The sequence below is a fragment of the Salarias fasciatus genome, chromosome 12, assembly GCF_902148845.1.
Source record: "Salarias fasciatus chromosome 12, fSalaFa1.1, whole genome shotgun sequence".
NCBI lineage: Eukaryota > Metazoa > Chordata > Actinopteri > Blenniiformes > Blenniidae > Salarias > Salarias fasciatus.
In genome coordinates, this window is record NC_043756.1 from 8,080,189 (window position 1) to 8,103,746 (window position 23,558).

General features: G+C 44.9%; 2 protein-coding genes across 3 annotated transcripts in view; one reads left to right on the forward strand and one right to left on the reverse strand.

Moving 5' to 3' along the window:
• Window positions 1-1,106: 1,106 nt before the first annotated feature.
• LOC115397924 (L-serine dehydratase/L-threonine deaminase) lies at window positions 1,107-3,137 on the reverse strand. Its single transcript, XM_030104467.1, has 8 exons — window positions 3,129-3,137; window positions 2,857-3,013; window positions 2,706-2,745; window positions 2,480-2,619; window positions 2,237-2,328; window positions 1,620-1,847; window positions 1,408-1,532; window positions 1,107-1,328 (listed from the first exon to the last, which is right to left on the reverse strand). Exons 2-8 carry the CDS (start codon window positions 3,007-3,009, stop codon window positions 1,135-1,137), a joined length of 972 nt encoding a protein of 323 aa, XP_029960327.1. The 5' UTR covers window positions 3,010-3,013; window positions 3,129-3,137; the 3' UTR covers window positions 1,107-1,134.
• A 4,394-nt stretch (window positions 3,138-7,531) lies between these two features.
• Window positions 7,532-23,558, forward strand: part of LOC115397898 (tetratricopeptide repeat protein 28) — a 161,508-nt gene continuing 145,481 nt past the window's right edge. For both annotated transcript variants that reach the window (XM_030104421.1, XM_030104422.1), the window contains exons 1-2: window positions 7,532-7,766; window positions 12,030-12,329. In XM_030104421.1, the coding sequence (XP_029960281.1) occupies window positions 7,737-7,766; window positions 12,030-12,329 (330 nt within the window). In that variant the 5' untranslated portion in view covers window positions 7,532-7,736. The remainder of the gene's footprint in view (window positions 7,767-12,029; window positions 12,330-23,558) is intronic.

Below are 23,558 nucleotides of genomic sequence, written 5' to 3' on the forward strand. Positions count from 1 at the left end.
TGGTCGTGTCTTGTCAGCGTCACGGGGGAAACATGACTTGGAACATGACTCAGTTTATAGTCACGTCTGTCCGGCGAGGAACACGGGGCTTCTTCCACCGCTTGACAGAATTATTCCAATAAACTCCACCGAGCATGGAGGATGAAGCAACGTGGGATTAGCGTTATTAATTCTTCCACATCTTATGGTGGTTTTCATTTCAGCCAGTTGCAGATTTCTAATGTGCCCAATTTCTGCTCCTATATATCGGATTGCTTTGCAATCTGTATTTGACATGTGAAATAAATGAATTCTGCCAGCTTGAAGAGAGACACTAGATTTCATCAGATCTTCCAAATGAACAGCAGTCTCTTTTATTCCTTTTCTTTTTTTTTTTTGGAGAGGGGTGTATTGGATGCAAAAATATTCAACCAGATATTTCACTGTATTTCTCACCATGCATCATTAGAAAAACTGATTTTTGTTCAAGTAATCTTGCAGGTTTGTGAAAAGATATTTGATTAACTAGAAATGTTTCTATCAAATTGGACTGAATAAAATTCTAATTTGTCAGAACATATGCAGCATATTAACTTAGTTCTAATTGTAATTTTGAGTAAATGTAGCTATACAGTCCAAGATGAATTAACAAGTATAAAAAAAAGCTTGAAAAAAGCTGTGCAACATTTTAAACAGATGTTATTTTAATACAGACTGACATTATAAACTGCAGCTTCAATAATATTTGCAATGATCCAGGATCAGAAGTTTGCTTGAAAGATTTGTTGCAAACACACATTAGAAACTATGATGCCAGACAAACAGTTCAGAAATATAATTTATTACATTTAAATACATTATAAAGTACAAAAGCAGGAGAACAACACAAAAAAAAACCACATTAAATACAGCTGCAGCCTACATTCCTTTTTTTTCCATCTTCCTCTTCTTTCCTGTTTATCATCAAAAAATAACTCCAGCACATATTTCTGGAGTGAAGAGTTGCTCCCGGAGCTCGGCCGTGTCTGTGTGGGAGTTTCAGTCTGGAATGATCGGGCCTGTGGAGGAGGTGAGTGACGGGGTTCGGGGTTCGGGGACCGAGGCCGGCTGACGGAGACGCTAAAAGGTCGGGAGGAGCCGAGGAGGTCGGCGGCGTCAGGCGACGCCCAGCTGCTTCTTCAGCCTGCTCAGCTGCTCCATGCTGATGTTATTGCCGCCGCACACCACCACCACCACGGGGCCCAGGCGCCGGGCCAGCCTGCCCTCGTCCTGCAGCCTTCTGATAACGTGGCTGTACACCGCTGCCAGGGCGGCGCCGCAGGCCGGCTCCACCAGGACCTTCTCGTCGTCTGGACAGAGAAGGGAGCGATCGGGAGGCGTCGGTCTGGCGGCTCATGCTGCTGACGTTCTGAAATCTGCTCAACTCACCTACGAAGAGTTCCACGGCTTTCACGGCCTCCTGGTCCGTGACCACCTCCGAGAAAACCTGGTGCTCCTGCACCAGCTTCATGGTCTGAGCGGAGACCCTGGTGAGGCCCAGCGTGGTGGCGACGCTGCGGAGGGGAAACACAAGGTCACGGCGCCGTGGCAGCCTCTGAGCGGCGGCGTCTCTTCACTTCACACACGGCCGGCGAGCAAACCTGGTGATCGCCGGTAGAGTCACCAGCTCTCCCGCCTTCACGGCCGCGTTGAGGCTGTGCGCTCCCACGGTTTCCATGGCGACGATGGGCACGTCGGCCCAGCCGGCGCGGCGCAGGCCCTCCACCACGCCGTTCAGCAGGCCCCCGCCTCCCACCGACAGCACGACGGCCCCCGGCTTCTCCCTCAGGTCGTCCTGCAGCTCCTTCACCAGAGACGTGTGGCCTTCCCTTCACACACACACACACAAACACACACACACAGCCGCTCAGCTTCCAGAACAGGACTGATATTTTTTCTTTTTCACTCACTCTAAGTGTTTTCCCAAATGCAAACGAGCCTCAGCGGCTGATTGCATGTTGAGGACATCGTGTTTTCAGGTGTGTGACATCTATTATGTAAATAAATGACCTGATAGCAGAGCCTCTATCTGACCTCTGACCTCAGCCAGCCCCCCCTGCAGCTGCTCAGTGCTTTGATAACACAGGTGTTACTATCAGTCAGCCGCACATTCCTCATGTGGAGATGATGCATGCTTCCGTAGCGCCGTTTGTATAAAAGTGACGTGAACACGGTCGCCGTCTTCACCGGACAGATGGATGGATGAGCGGAGTCTTACCAGATGAGCGGATCATCGAATGGAGAGATGAATATCCAGCCGGGGTTGTTGGCCACCAGCTGCTGTCCGTACTCAATGCTTTCATTCAGAGCCTGAAAAGGAAAAGACGGCTTCATTTAAAGTTTTCCAGGAACTACAACAAACATTGATATTCACCATAAGTTCTCATATCCTTATCATGTTGGTATCATCTCATGAAACAGCAGCAAAATGATGATTTTAACCGTGCTGAGATGAGCTAACCTTGCCGTGAATGACCACGTTGGCTCCTTCATCCTTCAGTCTCTCCACTGTTGATTTCGGTGTGACACTTGGCACCACGATGGTGGCAGGAACCCCGAGCTGGCGGGCTGAGTACGCCGCCGCCATGCCAGCATTTCCTCCTGTTGACAGCAAACATCAAAATGAAAAAAAAAAAAGATTAGAAATTCAGTGGATTTCAGGAGATTATGTTTTCTTCAGCTCTCACCTGAACAGCAGACAAATCGCTCACAGCCTCGCTCTGCCCACTGCGCGGAAGACAAAGACGAGTTGCAGTCAACACACCTGAAGCGGTGCAATTCAGAGACACACTTTCATCAGAGACAGGATCACATTACTGGCAGATCGGAGGGACTCACAGTCTGACAGAGGTGGCCGATGCCCCTGATCTTAAAGGATCCTGTTGGCTGAGATGAGTCCAGCTTCAGATAAACCGAGGTCCCGGCCACTTTGGTCAAAGCCAGGCTCTGCCTCACTGGAGTGGCCACATGGAGCGTCTGCTGAGTCTTCATCTCGCTGCAGGAAGTGTGAGGACATACATGAATATGAAATTTTAAACAAAGTCTTATTTATTACGGTTTTATAAGCAGTGATTATGGTCTAAAAGTTGAAGAAAGTTGCTTCTTCTTACCAGTCTGAGGTGTTGTAAAGTGTTCAGTATTAGTGATCCCAGATGACTTTATTCTCCTGCCTCCTTCAGCTAGATCTCTTTTATACCTGGGTCGTGGTGGGCTTGGCAAAGGAGGCCCAGCTTCTGACCAATCAGCGTGCAGCTTTCTGCCACGAGACGCCTTCGGATGAGACACCTCCACTCATTAAAGTACATTTTCTCCAACAGATCAACACATTTGGCATAACTGATGCAAGCTTTCATCACCAGACCGTTTCTGTTTATTATGGAGAAGGTTTGAAGAAGAAAATAAAACACTCATATAATCATTACTGTTCAAAAAAAAAAAAAAAATTAATCTGCAAGATTATTTGGATTACACGCGCTTTTTTCTTTTAATTTCCAAACCGTTTTAAATTCTACTGCCACGCATTGATGTGCCCTTGATGTTTTTCTGTCCTCCGGGTCGTTTCCCTGCTCGCCCTCCTCTAAAGGACCGGCACACCCCGCCGGCGTTACCAAAAGAGTCGCTACTATTTTGGCACCGATGTCGGACTATACCAAAAGCGGGCTCGAGGAGCCGCGTCCGCCCGCGAGGGACGGTTCAAACCTGAATGATCCGGAGCTCCGAGCTGCACACCTCCTCCCAGGCCGTGGCTGCAAAATAGGCCAGAAAAATCTGTTTTAAGAAGGTAACGTGAGCCAGAGGTGGCGGTGCATCCTCCCATTGATCAGATCAGCTGTCCTCGTGCAGGCAGAGCTTCTGTCTGATCCTCTGGACTGTATTAAAGTCTTCCTAAAGCTGTCTCTTCTTTGCACCATCAACCTGGAGCTGTCCAGAAAGCACAGAGAAAATCAGTCCACTTGGTCATTTGAAATCCAGTTTCAGTCTCTTTGACTCCATTTTGGAGTCTCTTTTTCTTTTTTCAATAGATGTGCATGTTAGTCTTTCTGATTATCTTCTTTTTTTTCAATTGATAATGTTTTGATGAATGTTAGAAAAAAAAACATCATTCTGCAGAAAAATCAGCTTGTTTTGTTGGTCAGGAAAGGGAGATGTATCTCTATTGCAGCATTAGACACAATTAAATTCACAGTATCTTACAAGGGAATAAAGAAAAATCCAGTCTATAAATAAATCTGGGATGTGTTTTTGGAGAAAAAAAAATATTTACAGCTTTATACAATTTTGAAGTCGATCTTCTGACACTCAGGCAGCAGAGACTGAAGCTCAGGTGTGATGTGCTCCAATGTGCATCTCCATTTTAAAACACTGTAAATGTACATTAGTAGTAAATATTCAAATTAGTTTCATCTGAACTGTAAGAAGGTGAGCCAGAGAGCTTCTAGCTTCCATAGACATCGAAACAATGAAAAGATGGATGCTTAAAAAAGTAAACAGAAATCAATATTATTAAGCAAATACAGTTCTTTGATTATATTGTTGACAAGCAAATATCACTAATGTGTCCCGTTAACAGTTCAGTGTTTTCTGTGCATCTTTCTCTCTCATTAATCCAGCAGAACAGGGGGGTTTGCAAGAAATTCAGGTTATATTGATAAAAAAAAAAGGATTTGGCAAAACTGATGCGACTGAAGTTCCTCCTGATCAAATGATGCTACCCTCCTGCTCTCAGCCATTTTGGCTCCATCCTCTCCCACAACACATCAAACACTGAATGTAGGTCAGTCTGTCAAGTGAGGTTGCAGCAGTGTTGAAAAAGTTTTAGAAGTCTTTATTTTCAAAGAAGAGAACTTCCCTGAGCATATATCAATGTTGGTTCCATCTCTGATCATTGTGCCAAACCAAAAAAGGAAAGAAAAAACAAACAAACCCTGAACTAATTAAATGTTCTAAATGTTGTTTTTAGAGGTACAATTTATTTTTTCTTTCTTAGAACTAAAAGCTGAATAAATATGGAAGATGTGGTTTTCACTATAATCATTTGACCATAGAAAGCCAATTACAAATGACAAATTATGGGATGATCAAAAGACAAAACAAGAGAAGATTTGTCACATTTTTGCTCAAGTAATCATGTTGACATGTTTTATTTAGGGAAATGCACTACTAAACCTCACCCCAGCGCCGTATTCCCCAGTAAAAGCTTCCTCTAGTGTGGGACGCAATGGAAAACACAAACAGAGATCTTATTCCATTGATTTCTTTTCTTTGTTGTCTTTAAAAGTGCAGGTGGGGTCAATAGTGCTAACTGGAAATGTTCTTGTAAAGAAGAAGTGCGCCTGCAGCCAAGGCCTCTGCAAACTGGCAAGACATGCTCCACATGCATCATTACTGCTGTTAATTACACTTCTGCTTTCCCACAATAAAAGGCTCTGTGCAAAGCCACTTTTTTCTCAATTTCCAGAGGATTACACAACTGCTGAGTTGAAGGCCAAACGCCTCCCCCCTGGAGGATTGTTACACCACCTGCTGGTCAATAGCTGCACGTGCAAAGAGGCCCAATGTTGGTGCATCAATCTGCATTTTTTGATCAAATGAAATGATAACAACCCATCGTGCTTTGGCAGAGGCTGGTTTGAGCTGAGAGGAGAGGAGGTGGAGGAGCGCGCTAAAATATAAAACAGTGACTGTTAAAGACTGACAACCGGTGGCTCCAGGCCTCAGGGACAAACAGTCTCGGCCCAGACTGGCACTATCTGTAAATCCACCAACAATTACATGATATCTCCACTTGTTGAGCAAATTCCGCAAGAATTAATCTCACAAAGTGGAGCACAAATCTTCTGTCAGAAGAGGCGTTGCTAAGGGGTAGGCAACACAGGCATTTGCCTAGGGCCCCGAGCTGAAGGGGGCCCCGAGGGACGGCTGACATCAGTTCATTTCAATGACAAATTAAAGACGCTACACTTGACGCTGCAACGACAGCTTGTCGAAAATCCCCCGCATGGGGCCGTTTTCCGAGTACTCACCGGTTAGGGGCCCCGGCAGACGGCGGATATCAGCGACACAACTTGAAACCCCCCGCGGATACATTACAATGACGCGTCGGGAACCTACCTAATGGGGCCCCACTACTACCCGGCTTGCATCGGGATACAGTCAAGTCGGCCCCATGCCTCGAGTCGCACTGAGCGTGACAGTCACGTATTTCGGTCGTTTGTCTCGCACTCAGGCCACACATTGTACTTCTCACGCTGAAAAAAATACCGGTAAATTTGTCTGGTGCGCTGCTGCTATGGAACTGTAATTCACTGCTTTCAGCCTGGTTTTTCCTCCTGCGAAGTCCACCTGAGCTGATATGAAGTTTGTGCAAAGAAAGAAGGAACCTTATTGGTGCTGAATTGAAGTGAATGGTGAGTTGTATTGCAGTGTCAAAATGGTTTTAAATGAAAGTGCATAATGTGAAATAATGTTAATATTTACATTAAATGCTTAATGATTAAATTAAATATGATGCACTTTTTATTTTGTTTTGCAAAAAACAAAAGACCTTTAAAACTGAGACATTTTGCCAACTCCTCACTTAGGAACGTTCTAAATGACGTCATTTTCCGATTTGTATAGAGGCTCATTTGCATATCTAGGTCAGATTAGATGATGACGTCATTTAAAATGATACATTGTTGCAAACTCAGTCAGGAAGGTTCTAAATGACATTTTCATACAGAAAGAAGGCATATTGGTGCAAAGTGAGTCACGTGAAGTGACAGAGCTACAGCCAGAGTCCTGATCATTCAAAGGCAGCTTCTAAATGGAAGTACAGATATCTATTGTGTTTCATTATTCTTTTGCAAATGTGGAAATGCTATCTACAGTTACAAATCAAATTTGATTGGTGCCTTTTCTCATGCTATCACACAGCGACGTTTGATTAATTTAGATTGATTTGAATTGATTGAAAGTCCTTTATTTGTCCCACAGGGGGGAAATGCATTGTACCAGAAGCAGCTTTCAGACATAAGTTTGATCAACAGATTTAATGAAACTTTGCTTCTGGGAAATAAAGAAATAGAATTTTACGCTCATCTATAGTTAATGAAATAGTTCTTTAACATCATACTGAGCTTGGGTTCATTTCTGTGTGAAGTTTGCATGTTTCTCCTGGGTTTTCTCCAGGTACTCCAGAGTCCCCTCTGTTCAAAAAGCAAGCATTTGATGTTAATTTGTGTCTTTAAACTGTGGATCAATATATGAGTATGTGGACATTTTAAGATATGATACTTGTTATCAAAATGGAATTATAAACACAGGTTACTCAAAAGAAAAAAGCAAATTCAGTGCTTCACAGCTTTTATTGCCACCTTTTACAATAAAGTTGAGTTGAACTGAGTTCTTTTTGTCCCTCAGACTTGTCTGTCTGTCTGTCTGTCTGTCTGTCTGTGTGCGGCGCTCAGAAATCCGCTATGGCAACAAGGGGAAAAAAGCGCAGAGAAAAAAGGAAAAGATTTGACAACATGGCGCTCCGAGCCTGAGAAAAGTTTCTCCTGAACTCCACTCGGCTCCGTTTTCACGGGACTTCTCGGCGGCGCATCGACTCCTGAGCACCGGCCGGGACGTTTCTGCTCCGATCGGGAAACTTGTTGACGCGTAAACATCGGATAATGAGCGCAGGGAGCGTGTGATGGGATGAGAGCGACAGCCGCGACCCAGCGCAGCCAGACAGGATGGAGAAGCCAGCGACTCTGAAGGAAAAGGTAAAGACACTGCTCCGAGAAGCTACTTCTCTACAAACTGTCACGCGAGCTGTCATATTTTGGTCTCTGTTGGCATTTTACTGGCCCCCAGAATAACTTTTTTTTTTTTTTTGTAGCTCCGCGTCCCGGACAGGAAATACCAAATGACCATTCCTGCGAAAACCTCGTAAAAAGTTCGTCTATCGATTTTCCAGTCATGCACGCGGCTCCGCGCTGCACACTGGATGTGTGGGCTCTCCTGGCTCGCACGATAAGTAACATAAACGTGATTTAAAAGTCTGGAAACTCTCGCGGATTGCAAAACAGTCCCCGAGCCCACACTTATTTTCGTTATTGGGCGAACTGGACAGGGATCCTGCGAGACGCGCAAAGCTTTCGTGCGTATTTGTGTTGAAATGAACAAAATCGGCATTTTTTTCCTAAACAGATCGGGGTGTGTGTGGATCCTGGACTAAATTAGTGTTCAGAGAGTTGAGATAATCTGTCTTTATCTCTTGTGTCCTTGTGGTTATGTTGGTAGGGTGCCCTCCTGCTGCTGTAGGAGCTCATTATCCTGCTTTCTCCACCCTTCCTGCCCACATTCAGAGGCAGACCCCTGAGAGCTGCAGAGTCCTGCTGCAAGTAAAAAAAAAAAAAAAAAAAAAAGCTCCCCAAGCACTGATCTATAATGCATGCTTCTCCTGACATCTCCAATGCCAGCTTTGGGCTGACCCTGACCCCTGACCCCTGACCCTGTCAGGCAGGTAGTCTCACTTCCTCTGTGGTGGATTCCCTTTACATCTACGGATGGACAGCTTTGAACGCTGGGAGGAATTTCATCCTCCGTGCCAAATAGTGAGCGAGTACTCTGTGTGCCATACTACTACTACTGCCTCCTTCCTGATCCGATACCGAGTCCAGCCACAGCTGGTGACGCCTGTCCTGATGTGTGAGGCTCTCCCTCAGCCTGCGTGGTAAGGGAAAGAAGTTAAAGCTATTTTCTTTCAAATTATAGCAATTAAAAAGACATGAAGGCAAACAATATTCTTTTTTTCAACTCCAAGCCTGACTGGAATGGCCGTGCCTCCCAGACTTTATAGTCACTTTGTTTTTAATGCTAATTTTAAAATGATTGTTTGATATAAATGGGCAGATTGCTCTATTCTTTCTGTTTCCTTTCATTCAGAAGTTTGGAAACTCATTGTTTAGAATTGCTTTATTTTTTTCTTTAGTCAATGAATGAAATAAAACTAACTGGATTTGCAGTCATGCATCTAAACTCATTCAGCCTCTCACATGACTCGGAGTGTTCATACAGCTGTTCTCATCGCTAATGTAATAGAAGTAGTTACGCCAACCAGCTGGAAATAGCACATGCAGGTGCTAACTTTAAAAACACACACATTTAACTTAAAGTAGTAACTGTTGCATTGTACACATCTACACCAGGGGTTCAACTGAACTCTGGCAGATAGGTGAAGAATAATGATTATGTCTCTAATTTCAACCAATATTTATGCATTTGATAGTTTCATAAAACCCAGTAATGCAGCATTTTTGAGTATTTTTCCTTGACCTTCGGTCCTGCCGTTACCTGTAGAACCAAGAATTAGTAGATTTTTAGAAAGAGACCACCAGTTGACCTTGTCTGGTCTACTTGAACTCAGTTTTCGGACTCTGTGGACACGTTTCATTGACTTCACCTCACCTCGGGGTGATTTTACTGCATGTTTGCAAGATCTTTCAAAACTTAACAGCTTCTGCAATAAATTATGGAAAAAAATAGAAACAAAATGTGAAGGAGTCAGTGTTGACGTTTTCCAACTAAAGTAGGTAGAAGGCATTGAGCATTTTGTCACTGTGTTGACTGACTTATTTGCACAACCATGGACAATTTAAATCTTAAGTGCATGATTGTTTTGTATTCCGGCACAGAGATACAGGAATAGATCCATTTTTGGGCGGAGGATGAAACTGCAGGAAAGTGTGTGAGAGTTGCAGGTGAAGGAGAGCAGCGTTGCGATTGGTGCTGCGCCGAAACTTCACATTGAATCAACTCGATACCCAGAGCCCTCATTTCTGCTGCCTCCAGTCCTCGGGCCTCTGGAAGTAATTACCAGGCCTGCCCTATCCCAGAATTCAGTCTGAGGAAGGAGGTGTGGTGAGAAAGAGGTAGAGTGGAAGCTGGAACTAACAACATGCAACCCGAGATGAATTTCATGATTCGGTAATACTCAGCAAACCGTCTCTGCTAAACAGACGTGACAGTTAGCGTCCCCGCGGCGGTCAGACCTCACTGGTTGGGAGCAGTTAGCGAAAGGCCTGAACCGGGATGATCTGGTCGGTTCACCAGTGTTTGAAGTCAGCAGTGATGGGACCAATAATAGACTGAAGCCCACAGAGCAGGAGCGGTCGGTCTGGAGTGCGGTTAGAGAGTTATAAGGACCAGCAGGACGGTTTCTGCTTTACTCTGCTGTTCTTGCCTTTTTAAACTGCTGTACAGAAAGGAGATAAATGGCTGTGAACCAGAGAATGTAAACGTCCGATTTTTTTTATTTTGAAGTGCAGATATAAGAAGTTTTAATAAAGTTTGAAGTGAGTGGTTTGAACCTGATGCCCCTCGGGGGAATTCATATCCGTCAGTTAGGAGGTCTGAAACCTTCGATGCTGATCTCTCCTTTGACAGTCGGGCCACCGAGGTTCAGATAGTCCTCTTTTGTGCAGCAGAGGCTTTTGTGAAGAATCATTTCTTAGTGCTCCTGGTCTGAATGTCCTTCATGCTTTGTATCATCCAGGTTCGATTACTGTCATTCTCTTCAGTCCGGCATCAGTAAAAACCAATTACAACTCATAGAAAACACTGCTGCGAGGCTTTTACCGCGCAGTAGAAGGACTGACTGCATCCCGGCTGCTCGTCACTGGCTCCCTGTGAGTCCAACAAGTGATTTTATAATGATTTTTCACGTGTTTCTCTGTGTGTGGTGGGATCCTTCAGTGTTGTCATTTTGAAATGTCCCCTCTAGAAAAAAGGGGTCTCTACTGATGAAATTATTACCTGAGAATCAGAGACGGATCCTTCTCTTCTTTTATCATGTAGATCACAATGATTTATTGCTTTACATCTTTTTTTTTGTTGCTTTTATTGATTTTATTGTAAATCATTTTGTAGCCTCAGTTTTAAAAAGCGCGACACCAAAGTCTTCTTTCTGCGACGGGTTCTGTTCTTCCCCAGATATGCTTGTTAGGTTAGTGACTGTTTATCGCCTGGAGGTGTGTGTGTTTGTGTGTGTTTGCCCTGTGATAGGCTGGCGACCTCTCAATGATGAGCCCGACCTTTCACCCAAGCCCGCTATAGATGTATGGATGAGTTATATGTATATATAGATGCCAGTCCATCACTGGCAGTGTTTTATCTTCCAGCTGATCCAGAAGCAAAAGCATCAATCTCACCAGATACTGTGACTAAACTCAGATTTTACTCCCAGAAAGACTTTATCTGCTACAGATTATCATATACCTGACAGCTGTTATCACAAAATCATAAAAAGGGCACATTTTAAATCTCATTTATCTCGTGTTATTAAGGTTTTAGGAACAAATAAATCAGCTGCTGACAGGTACATCCTCGCTTTAAATGTGTTTTACACTGAATGAGTGTTATTGGAGGAAGGACACAAAGATAAGTGTCTCATAAAGAAACACTACTAAACAGTTCATCAGTGCATCAGCTAACAGAATCCATGCTCTGCAGAATATTTCATTATAATTTAGCCTTATTGACATTTACAATCACACCTGTTCTTCACCAGCTTTTATACAGTCAGGATTTTTCTCTGAAATTTTTTTGCTGACCTCAGTTTGACACATATACTTTTTTTTTAAACACTCTTTCCAAAACTCTCCACTCCGTTCTCAGTCATCCGTAATTCCATCCCTCTCCAGCTGCACGGCCCGATCCTGTCTGGGTGTCAGAGCAGCCGTGGCACAGGTCTAAATGTTAATGCAGAAATTGACAGCATACCTTTTAAATGAACTACTTGTTGGTGCGCACACTGGCTCACCGTTCTGGCTCTCCGGGCCGTGTGAGGCAGCCCAGCTATCGTTAACAAAATTTGTTTCACCTGCGCTTTTTCCAGTTGTGACAGCTCCAAATGTCTGCTGTGGAAAAAGCCCCGCTGGGCGCTTTGCTTAATGGATTTTCTGTTGGTTAAGTGTCATGATATATACTTTTTTTTCAGTCAGATTGATTATGTCTCTCCCCACTCCATGTCCGTTTTTCTCCAGCTTTCAATTTTTGGCTCCCGGACGGCGGTCAGGCCTGCCCGGTGCCTCTCCGGGGACGACGGCGCCAGGTACGGCCTCAGCAAGGCGGAGTTCATGGAGAAGGTGCAGCAGAGCAACGAGGCGTGTCAGCGAGGCGACTTCCAGGCGGCCGTCCGCCTCTACGGCGACGCTCTGCAGGCCGACCCGCAGAACTGCATCCTCTACAGCAACCGTTCGGCGGCGTTCCTCAAGCTGGGCCAACACCAGGCCGCTCTGGAGGACGCGGAAAAGGCTTGCGAGCTTAATCCCAAGTGGCCAAAGGTAAGTGTGCCTCTGCAGATTAAAGCTGCCGAGGGGAAACTGGTGACTCCTCAGCCTCGTGCAGAGTCTGACCTCAATCTCAAGAGATAAGTTCCAAAAACACATTTTTACCAGATTGGCAGGTGACTGGAAGTTAATAAACTCAACATAGAGACAAACATAGTTCTCTCAGCTAAATCAAGTCACTGTAATTCTTATTTATCCTGATATTAAAGGTCCTTGATCACGATTTAGCACTCTGGTGATGGGGATTACATTTTAATGGACTTCAACATTATTAAAGTTCTCCATCCCTGACCTAGAACATGAATTCACAGAAGCTGTAGGTCTGATGCTGTGTTCCGACTGTCTTTAAGATCAGAATTTGAATAATTCTGCCTTCACTACAATTGAATTTTAGTTGATCACTGCATTGCAACTCAGTAAGCATTGAGTCAAGGAAAGATTTTGTTTCACCACATCTTCAACAAACAGAAATGCTGGCTGTAAGAATTTTACACCTGCATGCAACACTGTGGTAGAGCTGAAACAAAACAAAGTTTATGTGATAAATCTAGTGTTTCGTTCTCATTTTACTCCATTTTTTTGGTGACTGCAGCGCAGTATAACGTGACGACACCTCAACATGTGACAGGAAGGACCGATTTTCCACACTGACTTTCCGACGATGTTTTTCCAAAATACTCAAACATGCAAATCCGTTTAAGTTCCATTTCCATGAATTGTGAATCATGAAAGCGCAGATGATTATTCAGGCTTTCAATATGCACGCCGTTGCCAATTTGAACCTTCTCAGCACTTTTCTGCAGACACTGAAATGAAAACATGTCGATGAAACGTGTGAAATATCAAGCGTGCTTTTAATAGGAAGTGTTTATTGCTGAGAGACTTTGTAGTGTGAAAGGTGAAAATTGTACAGTGTCTTTTCTCCTCGCGCCGATGGGATAATTCATTTGTTTGAAATTCCGCTCGCATTTTCACTCCTCGGTTGCATTTTGGTGACCGCTGATCAATAGGAACTTTTCTGGGGTCTTGTCTTTGATCGTGTCCAGGCCGCGCCGACTAACCTGCGATGGATTTCGCATTACTCAGCCGCAGAGATCACTGGGAGACCAATTCCTCTCCGTGATAGAAATGCATTGATCCGGTGATTTAGCATGGAGAGATACTTTTGTCTTTGCAGAGAGAGATTGATGATAATGTGGTAGAGTGGTATTGATGATAATTTGTCGCTACCAATGATGCATCAGCGGCTACCTCTTCGTTGATTCGAGGTTGTGAATCTTCGCATGGTCAGGTAAGGTTTCCTCCCCAGTAAAAAAAAAAAAAAAAAAAAAAAAAAGAGATATTGCAGCAAGGCTGTCACTTTCTATTACACAGATTATATTGTGTGCTCGTTGCATTTTCCCATTTTCTATAGTCCGTCCAGATTCAAAGGGATTCTGAAACTCCTAAATCTGTCATGAACGCAGCACTTTTATTACCTATTATTTACTACCATTCCTCATATTTCTGTTGTGCTGTTTTGGCTCATTATCCAGGCGTTTTTTTTCTCATTTGATGTCACAAAATCTACACCGCCGACCCTCACGTTGTCTCTTCTCCCTCTGAAGTGTGTGAGCTTAGGCGTATAGTATATCTTATTCATTCAGGAGGGATTTCATAACCTTCTGAGGCAATTGAAGCCAAACTATAATTGAAAATCACTGCCAAAATCATTCTCCTCCTCTTTATATGCTATCCAAGTACAATGAACTCTTTGTGGTCTGACTGGGGGATGGTTGGCTTAATCTCGGCTGTGTAACGCAGCTTATTCTTGGATTTGCAGCCTGACAGCTCCGACTCTGCTGCTCAGGTTTGTGTTATCATCCCCGGTGCCGACGCATAGCTTGACCCTGATGTTTTCCTTTGTAACATAAGACAAAGGGATTAATATGCCTGCGTTGCTGGCAATAACACTGAGGGGCTTGGATGCTCACGCTGCAAGTTGTTTCTCTATTCACCACTAGGGGTCAGTGTGGTCAAATAAAATTGTAATTTAAATTATTTTTGCAGAGGGGGAAAAAAAGAAGAAGCAATCAGCCAAATTAATATCCAAGATCATTTTTTTTCCTAGATTTAGTTGATTCAAGGAACACTTAATGTTCATTATGATTTTCTTATGTTTTTATAGCAAAAAAATATACTTCAGCATGAATCATGATTTTGTAAATGGAGCATTTTCTAGTTGATAAATGTGTAGGTGGAGGCCAAGGTCACAGCTAATCTGTCTTCATTTTTCTCCCCTCTGTGTGTTTATTGTTTTTAATATCCCATCTACAGCAGACTTCTGATCAGAGCTCAGTGGGTTTCGGTTTTCGCGTCCAGTTTGTGGCGTGGCCATGAATGAAAACTGGGTGTGTGTTTTACAAGTCGTGTATTCAGCGGGTCCTGCCTCAAAGAATCGATTAGTAATGGTGGTCCTGACACTTCTGGCTCCGGGGGAAAAAAGGGAGGCTTGCTGTTCCACAGTCCATCTGCCATGCTGGGATGTTTGACGAAGGAACGGGGATTAAATCACGGGCGCGCGCTGGCATTCAGATCCTGCGCGAGTACATAATATCATCAATCATGCCTCGCTACGACTGCACTTCTGCATCGGCCCATCAAGCAGTGACAGACATGGTTTTTGCTGCCCCGAGCCGCCCGCCCCTCCCGGAGCCCAGAGCCAGCCTGTGAAGGAGCTCCCTGTCTAATCTGTCAGCGTCCGCCGCTGTAAGTGCCAGAAAACACATTCTGAAAGAAGAAAGAAAATGTGTGGTTTAATGACCCGAGACTGCTTTAGGCCCTTTGTACCTCTCCCTCATCCTGAATATAAAAAGCTTAAATGAGCACAAAATAAGGTGGCGTTTCACAGGCGAGGGGTGCAGCGCTCTCTCAACGTGGGAGGGAAAGTGCGTTGAAATGCACGGTGTATAATCAATCCCCTCTTCCTGTGCGTTATTAGTTTTTACCGTCAAGAGGAGCGACGCTGTTGTAAACTCATAAACTTTAGCTGAGACTCTCTGATTGTGTGGCGTTTATGTGCGACGGAAAATGTTCCAGCATCTGTTCGCCGGGAGTATCTGTGCATCTCTGTCGCGCCTCCAGTGCCTTTCAGACCCGTGCGAGCGACTGAGACGAGAATGCTCATTGTCGGTGGGATCCGGGTCTATTCTGCCCCTCCATCTGGTCCCTGGCTCTCAACACGGCTGCTCCAGTGACACGTTAAACAAACAGAGCGTTCTGCCGTCACTCCCTCTCTGCCGCTGACAGCAGGGCTCCCTGGGAACCGGGAGACGACCGGCACTGCAGCGTCAGGGGAAACTTTGCTGTCATTTGCATATATCCTCTGATTATAGGTTACGACGGTGCTTATCAGGGGCGCTCCGTCTCTTCAGACGCTCATTGCCGGAGATACGGCTGACACCTACTTATAAAGAGAGAAACCGTCGTGTCGTGTTTTTCCACGTGTGGCTGCGGCACATTGTTGCAGCTTTTTGGGTTTGTTTTTTTTTTCCTTTTTCTGCCTCAGAGTGTGTCTTTACATCCTGGCGGACGGCCTTTGGATTGATCTGAGACAATGAGTGTTTGCGTTGGGAAAGGTCACGGTGTGTGCCGGACTGAAAGGAGGCTTCAATTACAGCAGCGCCATATCCAGTAATTGTTCGAGGAGTGGACCCTGACACCCCGATGGCACATAAAGCTTCTGTTTCCTGCCGCGCCGGGTGATGACACCAGCTTTTTTTGCCGTTACTGTACACAGCACACACACACACACACACACACTGCACCGTGTGTGGTTTTGAAGACCTCATCCTCTGCCGCTCTCAGCAGCACTCTGCTTTTCATGTGGATGAAAACCACCGGTGTGTAATGTTTCCCTGTTGGTATGACAGTCCGTTAAAGCAGCTCTCATCTGATCTCTGTGTGTGAAAAGAATAAAGAACCTGGCTTTTGATCTCACGCGGAGTGTAGTTACAGCTCATGTACCTTTCTTCTTGCTTTCATTTATACCATCTGAAATATTTATCGCGGAACATCTCGGTGACCCGTCCTATTATTTTGATGCAGGTTGAGAAATAAACTGAAGAATTCCCCGTGAAGATGTACTCAGTCAGCTAAAATACAGTCAACAGATGTGTTTTTTTCTTTTAATCTTTGTATTGCAGCTTGTTTGTCTTAATGCAGGAGGATACTTTGGCGCTGCGGATCTTGTAAATTTGTTATTCTTTCTCTCTGCAACTGATAATCAAAAGCATTATGAAGGCTGAAGCTGCCAGACATCTACTCACAAAGAGTGGAAGAGAAAAAAATCCACACAGCATCATAATAGCATATTCTACATGAGAATATTTAATCTATTCCCAAACACAGAATAACATTTTTCTAAACTAAAAGATAATGTTTTTGAGGTGCATTAAATATTTATGACTTCTCTTGTTTGGTGCAACAATGGTTGCATTAAAAATGGAACTTAATGGTATTATATGGCGAATATGTATATGTTTAAAGATAAAACATCCTGTTTTCAAGACAGTCATATTGTCACTTAAGCTCTGCGTTGTCTTCATACACTGAAGTGGTAACCGGCAATCTCGGTCCAGAGGAAAAGAGCCCTTTTTATTTCTGTTCCGAGTTTGCATGTTCTTCCTCTGTGTGTTCGTTTTTCTCTGGCGACTCCAGTTTTCCACCCACAGTCCATAAACACATGTTTGGAGCTGATTGGAGACTTGAGAGAGTTTGTCGGCGTGAGCGTGTGTGTGAGACGACGTGTGTGTTTCCCGTGTTGTGGACTGCTGCCCTGTCCGGAGCGTCCTCTGTCGTCGCACACGGTAAGCCGGGATCAGCTGCAGTGCTCCGAGTTGGACGGAAGATGGATGGATGGATTGTGATTCCTGATCTCCAGACTGGTTGTAATTCTCTGATTAATTTGCGGCTTTACAGTCGTTTTAGCTGCACGGCACATAGGATGGCTATCTGTGTGTGTGTGTGTGTGTGTGTTGGTAGACCCACCACTTCGAACCAGACTGAAAAGTCATAACATTTGATGGATCGCCTTCTGACCGAGGTCTTCGTCTGACTCTTTCCTCCTGCCCCATCCTGAGGTTTAGGTTTGTGGTTTCGAGCGGAGTTTCTCGAGGGTATTAAACACACGGGTTCGAGAAAGAATGAATCACTCCGACTAAGAAAAATTCCCTTTTTCTTCTCATGAACCATTCACTAAAACCAACAATCCAAAGAATGTACGTTCTCGTGAAACCCTCACTGTCGTCTGTTCTTAGATCACATGGTGTCAGTTTTTGGCAGCTGTAGTTACCTGTCAGTGTCTGAGGTCAAAGGTGACGTGAAAGTGGGATTGATGGACACTTTGTAGTGCATTGAACAATTCTGACAATATTAATGATAATAAAACACTACCATACTGACCAGTCTTCCACTCACCATGTAATTTACTTTACTGGAGGATGATCGGACGGATCGTATTAAAAATTCACTGGAAGACCAGCATTTCTAAAATACCTCAAAGACTGCAAATGAATATTTCAGAATGTCCAACTAAGACTGCAGCATGCTGAAGAAAGTATATATACTGGTTAATAATAACCTAACCTATTTATTTTTGAGCACAGCACAAGATATCGAATACTTCATACATCAACTAAAGAGTGTTACTAAGAAGTATAATTATTTTGTTGACATACATTCCACTCTGTTTTAGATTGCACAAGTAGCATTTATATATGTACAGGCACTTCAATTATTGAAATCAAACAATAAGATATAAATTAGGCAAAATAAGTGTTGAATTCAATTATGAAGCCACACTACGTTCGGAAGAATATTAATTATTTCTCTTGATGCATATTTATGCTTAGCCGGTTTTGATTTGAAAGAAGGAAACGAAGTTGACATCCACCTGCATCGCTCTCCATGGTTATCAATAAATAATTAAAAATATACCAATGCCTCCAGTGAGATGTGAGAATACCAATATTCAGAGGAGGCTAATTATCATTACGGTGCAGGCAAACTTTCTGGAATCGCACATCTTCCCCTTCTTGGTGTTTTCAGCATGTTTTATTGAGTGACGGAGGAAAAACGGGGCACCGGAGCTCACCTACGACTGCAGATCCGTTACAGGTTCCTGCTGCGCTGACAAGGAACACGCCACGATTATAACCGGCAGGGCTAATTACCGATGATTTTCTGAGATATTCAGACTCAGAATCTTTTGGAAGCTGTCTTCTTAATGTTTGTGGATTTGTTGACCGTGTCGCAGTGTTTTCGTGTTCCACGGAAAAAACACACACGGCGGTTGTAAAAGTGTACATTCCCTCTCTTTAAGAGGAGGTGTTCTCTGGCTGGAAAAGCTTTCCCACTCCTACTGCTGCCGGGTTATTTTCCACCGCTCTCCATGGAGAAAGTCGAGTCATGAACCACTAATAAGAGGGTTCCGTTTTGCCTCTACCCGGCTGAGGCTTGACCTAATGAACAAATCAAATGAACGGCGTATAATTACAGGCCGGCGAGCGGGACGGACCGAGGTTCGGCGCTAGCGGGCGCAGACCTGGAATTATTTGTCTGGAAAATCTGTGAAATGAGCGGCAGCAGTTAAAAGTCTGACTCCCCCCCCCCCCCCCCCCCCCCCCCCCCCCCCCCCCCCCTTTTGGATGGCCGTGCTGTTGCACATGTGCCCAGGCCATGATGGGAGGAAGAGTGACCACACACACATACACGAGCACGCACACACACACTCAGAGCGGAGTCTGGTGTTTTGATTCGAGCAGCACTTCCTTGGCAGCTCGGTTTCGAGATGGAACTAATCCCGAGCTGCAGCGGCGTGTTTGCTAAGTGGCGCTGCGTGCTCGTCCTTGGTCTCCACAACAGAGCCGCTCGTCGCTGCTTTTGTTGGAGATATCGCTGAAAGAGGCGCCTTTTCATGAATCGCCCCATTTGATTAGGGCTTTTTGCGTCCCTTGTGCAGCTATTCGGTAATATGCGACAGCATTTATTTGAGCTAGTAAATTGTTATAAACCTGATTTGCATTCCGAATCACATTTCCTTCTCTCTGTGTAATAACTCACTCAAAATTGAACACATCAACCGCCAGTATGGAGTGTGAGGACCAGCTCAGATCGGCGTTCCTTCTGCAGTGTGTTGCTTCAGCGTCTGATGAGTTGCGCCTCATTCATGTCAGGCACAGTTTCTAAATTATGTCTCTTATGCGGCTGATTGAATTCAGACCCAGTATTTGTTTGGTTGGTCCACACATTCAACAGACTGTTGATGTGTGCAGTAAATTTTTTTATTTTTTTTTTCCCCCCTTCGTACAGTTTGGAACGATGAGTCCAAATCCGCTGCGATGGCGGCCAAGTGGTTTTCCTTTCTGCCACCCAGGCGCCCAACCAAATTGTAGCGTGTAGTAAAATCTAATCTGCTTTCAAGAAGCACCCACAGCGCGCATAAAAAACGAAAATGAGCATATCTTGTCCTTTCCACGCCAGCCCTAAGTGCTTACAGTACACGTCTTAGCCGGCAGAAATGAGGCGAGCCTCCCGTTTCCAGTGGCGCCCGTCGGGATGATGTAATTTGATTTGATGTGCGGGTGATGACCTTCCTCTCACCTCACAGCTGACTGTCTCCCGTCCCCCGCCCCCCCAGGGGGCTCGGATGAGTCAGATCCGGGTGCTGAAGTCACCCTGATGATAATCTGTCGGGCCCATCAACACGCCATCAACACCTTCTGCCCAGCGCGCACACAGATGTGTCATTTCAGACAATCTCCTCTCCCTGAAATACTGGATACACATTCAGTCTGTGTGAGCTTTTTTTTTTTTTTTTTTTTTTGGCTAATTGGGTGTGTTTTGTGTGTGTTAGTTACTTTTGTACCCTTTCTTTCTTTTTCTTTTTTTTTTTTTGTTATGCTGTTTTGCAGATAAGCTATTCAGAGAATTAAACGCCGCGGTCCCTTTGTCCCAAAAGAAATAAAGCGTGTCAGAGTGTAGGTAAGCACCTCAAACTAGAAACTTTCAATCACGTTAAAGATTGCCTTGCCCTCTCTGAATGCCTTTTTTTTTTCCTCCTTTGGAATACACAAATTGATTACCTGCTTAATAGCTTTTTTCCCGGCTATTACATGGAAAGAAAAGTCAAAAGAGCCGGAGAAAGCGAGCTCATTGCCATGCCCGTGGCACAGCAGCCTGCCGCTGATAGTGGATCAGCTCTACAAGCCCTTGGAAATGAGGAAAACAATTGCACCCTGCTCCAAGCACATAACCCCTGGGGTTATAAGATGCTCTGCTTATTTCATACGGGGGTTCATCTCGCCGTCTGCCTGGCGTTGTGCCGGCCCCTCCCATTGGGCGCCGAGACCTGGATGTCTCCAGAATTAGCACAGCCCGGCTGTGCTGCAGGGAGGAAGCGCTCCCACCGGGGGAAGCACGGTGGAGCAGAGAGCAACCGGAAAGAAGCCCATTAGTATACACTGCATAAGCATGGCAAGATGAATAGCAGCACTGAGAGGGTTTTTTTTTTTTAAATGCGATCCACTTCCTGATCCCGTCGTCGTCACCTTCATGAACTTTCGTTGACTCAACACTCATTTTTCTGTCGTGTCGACACCAACAGACCCATGCAAAATATTTTACAGCGCGTATAGGGGAAAAAAGAAGAAAAGCCGGCCTGCTGATTCATTACGTCGTTGATGTTTTGTTATATATCTTTCACCTCCTCAAGGAGGTGCGAGGCTCGCCGTGAGCCTGCGTCCGGGTGGAAAGCGCTCCTCTCCCAGTTTGTGGTTCTGTTTTCATAAAGCAGCTATTCATGATGTAACCTCCTTCCAGCGGTGAGTCACACGGCCCGGTTCCTCCCCGGGAAATAAATTGGCGGGGATGAAGGTGCCACTAATTTTGTTCTCAGGTGGCCCACTGGTCTTATTTTTAGAATGAGGAATAGCGGCAGTGGTTTGGTCAAAACCAGCAACAAATTAGGTCTTTCTCGAAATGATTGAAAAATATGGTAATGCGGGCCGAACGCAGAGAGGCAGGCACAAACGTTAGTCAGTTGTGTTGCTTCTCCACAAACATGCACTTGCAATTGGAGTAAGTAATTACACAATTGTTTGAAATAACACCATAAAATTTATTGAGGATATCACTTCAATGAAGCAGTTGACTGCTGCTAATTTCATGCAGCCATTTCAGGCATTTAAGAGAAAATATGTGGGCTGTAACGCTAATGAAACCCCAGAATGGAGGTGGTGTTTATTCCGCCGCTCCTGAGCTGGCGGAGCAGAGCCGCGGCGCGGCGTGGCACACCTCCTGTCTTCGCTGAAGACCGACCGGCTTCCTGCGCAGATCTAACGCTCTCTTTCCCGGCTAACAGAACGCCATTGAGTCGTCGTTTTACCTCGTTACCCACTAATAATAACAAGCTCATAAATATTGCAGGCCATTTCTTCCAATAGATCTTCCTAAATCACGCGCAGGGCTCCTCTGAGGGATCCAGCCCGCACTTCTCGAGGTGTGAAATATATGGAGTTTCCTCACTGGTGGTAAAAAGCAGCGGGAGAAGTGAACAAATGCGGCAATAAATGTTGCGCGGGATCATTTCTTCGCGGCGCCATTACCGGTCAGACCTCGGCAGGATGTCTTTACATGAAGCAAAGCGGGTGAAAAGGACATCTGTCCTCGTTACTTGCAAACGGAAACGGGCGCCATTAAGTTGCACATCTGTGTATACCGCGGAGCGAAAACGTCGGCGTGCATCAACCCAGCCGTAATATATCTCTTAAAACCCGTCACTGTTTCTTTTAGAGGCGATCACTTGATGTATGCACGGAAAACAAAGTCCTATTTGTCAGCGCAGCTCATGTGGAACCGGGACATGAAATTTAATCAGATTTTACTTCGAGTATGACCTAATTCCAGCCATTAACCGTGCACTGCCTGGTCACAGTTTTCCTGCAATTACTGGGTTAACTGGCATGTTTCATATGATTAATTACAGATGATTCCTAATAAATAATGGATGTTTGGTAGGTGCCGTATAACGAATAACGCAAGCGCGCGTGATATTTTGTTAACACGCTCCTGTGAAAAACCGACTTTTCCATGAGACGGCACGCAGAACCATTTAATATTCAAAATCTATCTCAGTAAAAGATGAATCTCTTTTTTTTCCTGTCTAAATATATTGGTGTGTAATGGCCTTCAGCCTAATTCATTCATCTAAAGTGCTCCTGCCAGATCTCGGGGCTCGCTTTTAGGCAGCTAAATTACTCATTTGTGCCAGGTTATTACAATTAGCTGTGTGAGTGCCTGCACACAGTGTCTTACCTGGATACTTCTCTCTAATTCTTTCTCTCCGTAATGAGTTTGACAGGGAAACAACAACAGCGGCAGCAAAACGGGAGCGCCCGGGGAGATGTATTAGCTAAAAGAAAAAAAAAAACCACGCAGTGCAGGTGGTGTGTTTATGTGTGCGACGCTGACAAATGGCTTCCGCGGATATGGATGCCATCTCAGCGTTTGACCAGAGGCTAAGCCGCTGCAGTCAGCCGTTAAAAAGTCACACACACTCGCGTTCTCACGCCGAACTCGAGTGTGTTTCGGTTTTAATGACCTGGACAATTAAATACGCGGCTCGATCGCAGCGCAGAAGCCATTAAACCATCTTTGGCCCCGATATTAACCACGTTGCGGGGGTGAAACCTGTGGCTGCCACTGTTTCCGAGCAGTCGCTGCTCAGTGCGGCCGTGCAGATGCACTGTTTTAAAGGCGTGCATAACCAACACTAGATCCACGTTGGACTGTTCTATTGGATCCCTTCTGCAGGTCACAGCACCAACCCAGAGTCTGCTGCATGAATAAAGAGTGCGGCGCTTCATGCGCCGTGTTGTCCTTTGCCTGTGAAGTTGACAATGCTCGTGACGAGCGCCGCATTTATTTACAGGAGCCCTCGTCTGCAAACAAAATGCTTTCCGCCATCTCCGATTTGCCTGCTTTCTTTGTGCATCTTTCTGATTTCTGCTTTCGAGTCAGAACGGCAAACACTCCGATCTTTGCAGCGCTCCAGCGCTGCCCTCCAGAAATCCATAATCATTCCTTTTTCAAACTCTGTTAGACCATGATTGAAGCCCATTTTTGTTAAAGCATTCAGATGCAAAACCAGAGTGGAATTGAAGTTGCTGTTGTGTGCACCTGTTT

What these genes read in the sequence shown, in the direction of transcription:
- LOC115397924 (XM_030104467.1), bottom strand. Translation starts at nt 3,009, where the DNA reads ATGAAGACTCAGCAGACGCTCCATGTGGCCACTCCAGTGAGGCAGAGC. An exon ending in ACGTGGTCATTCACGGCAAG is followed by an intron (nt 2,329 to 2,479) that starts GTTAGCTCATCT and finishes TTTCCTTTTCAG; the next exon opens with GCTCTGAATGAAAGCATTGA. An exon ending in TTCGATGATCCGCTCATCTG is followed by an intron (nt 1,848 to 2,236) that starts GTAAGACTCCGC and finishes GTGTGTGTGAAG; the next exon opens with GGAAGGCCACACGTCTCTGG.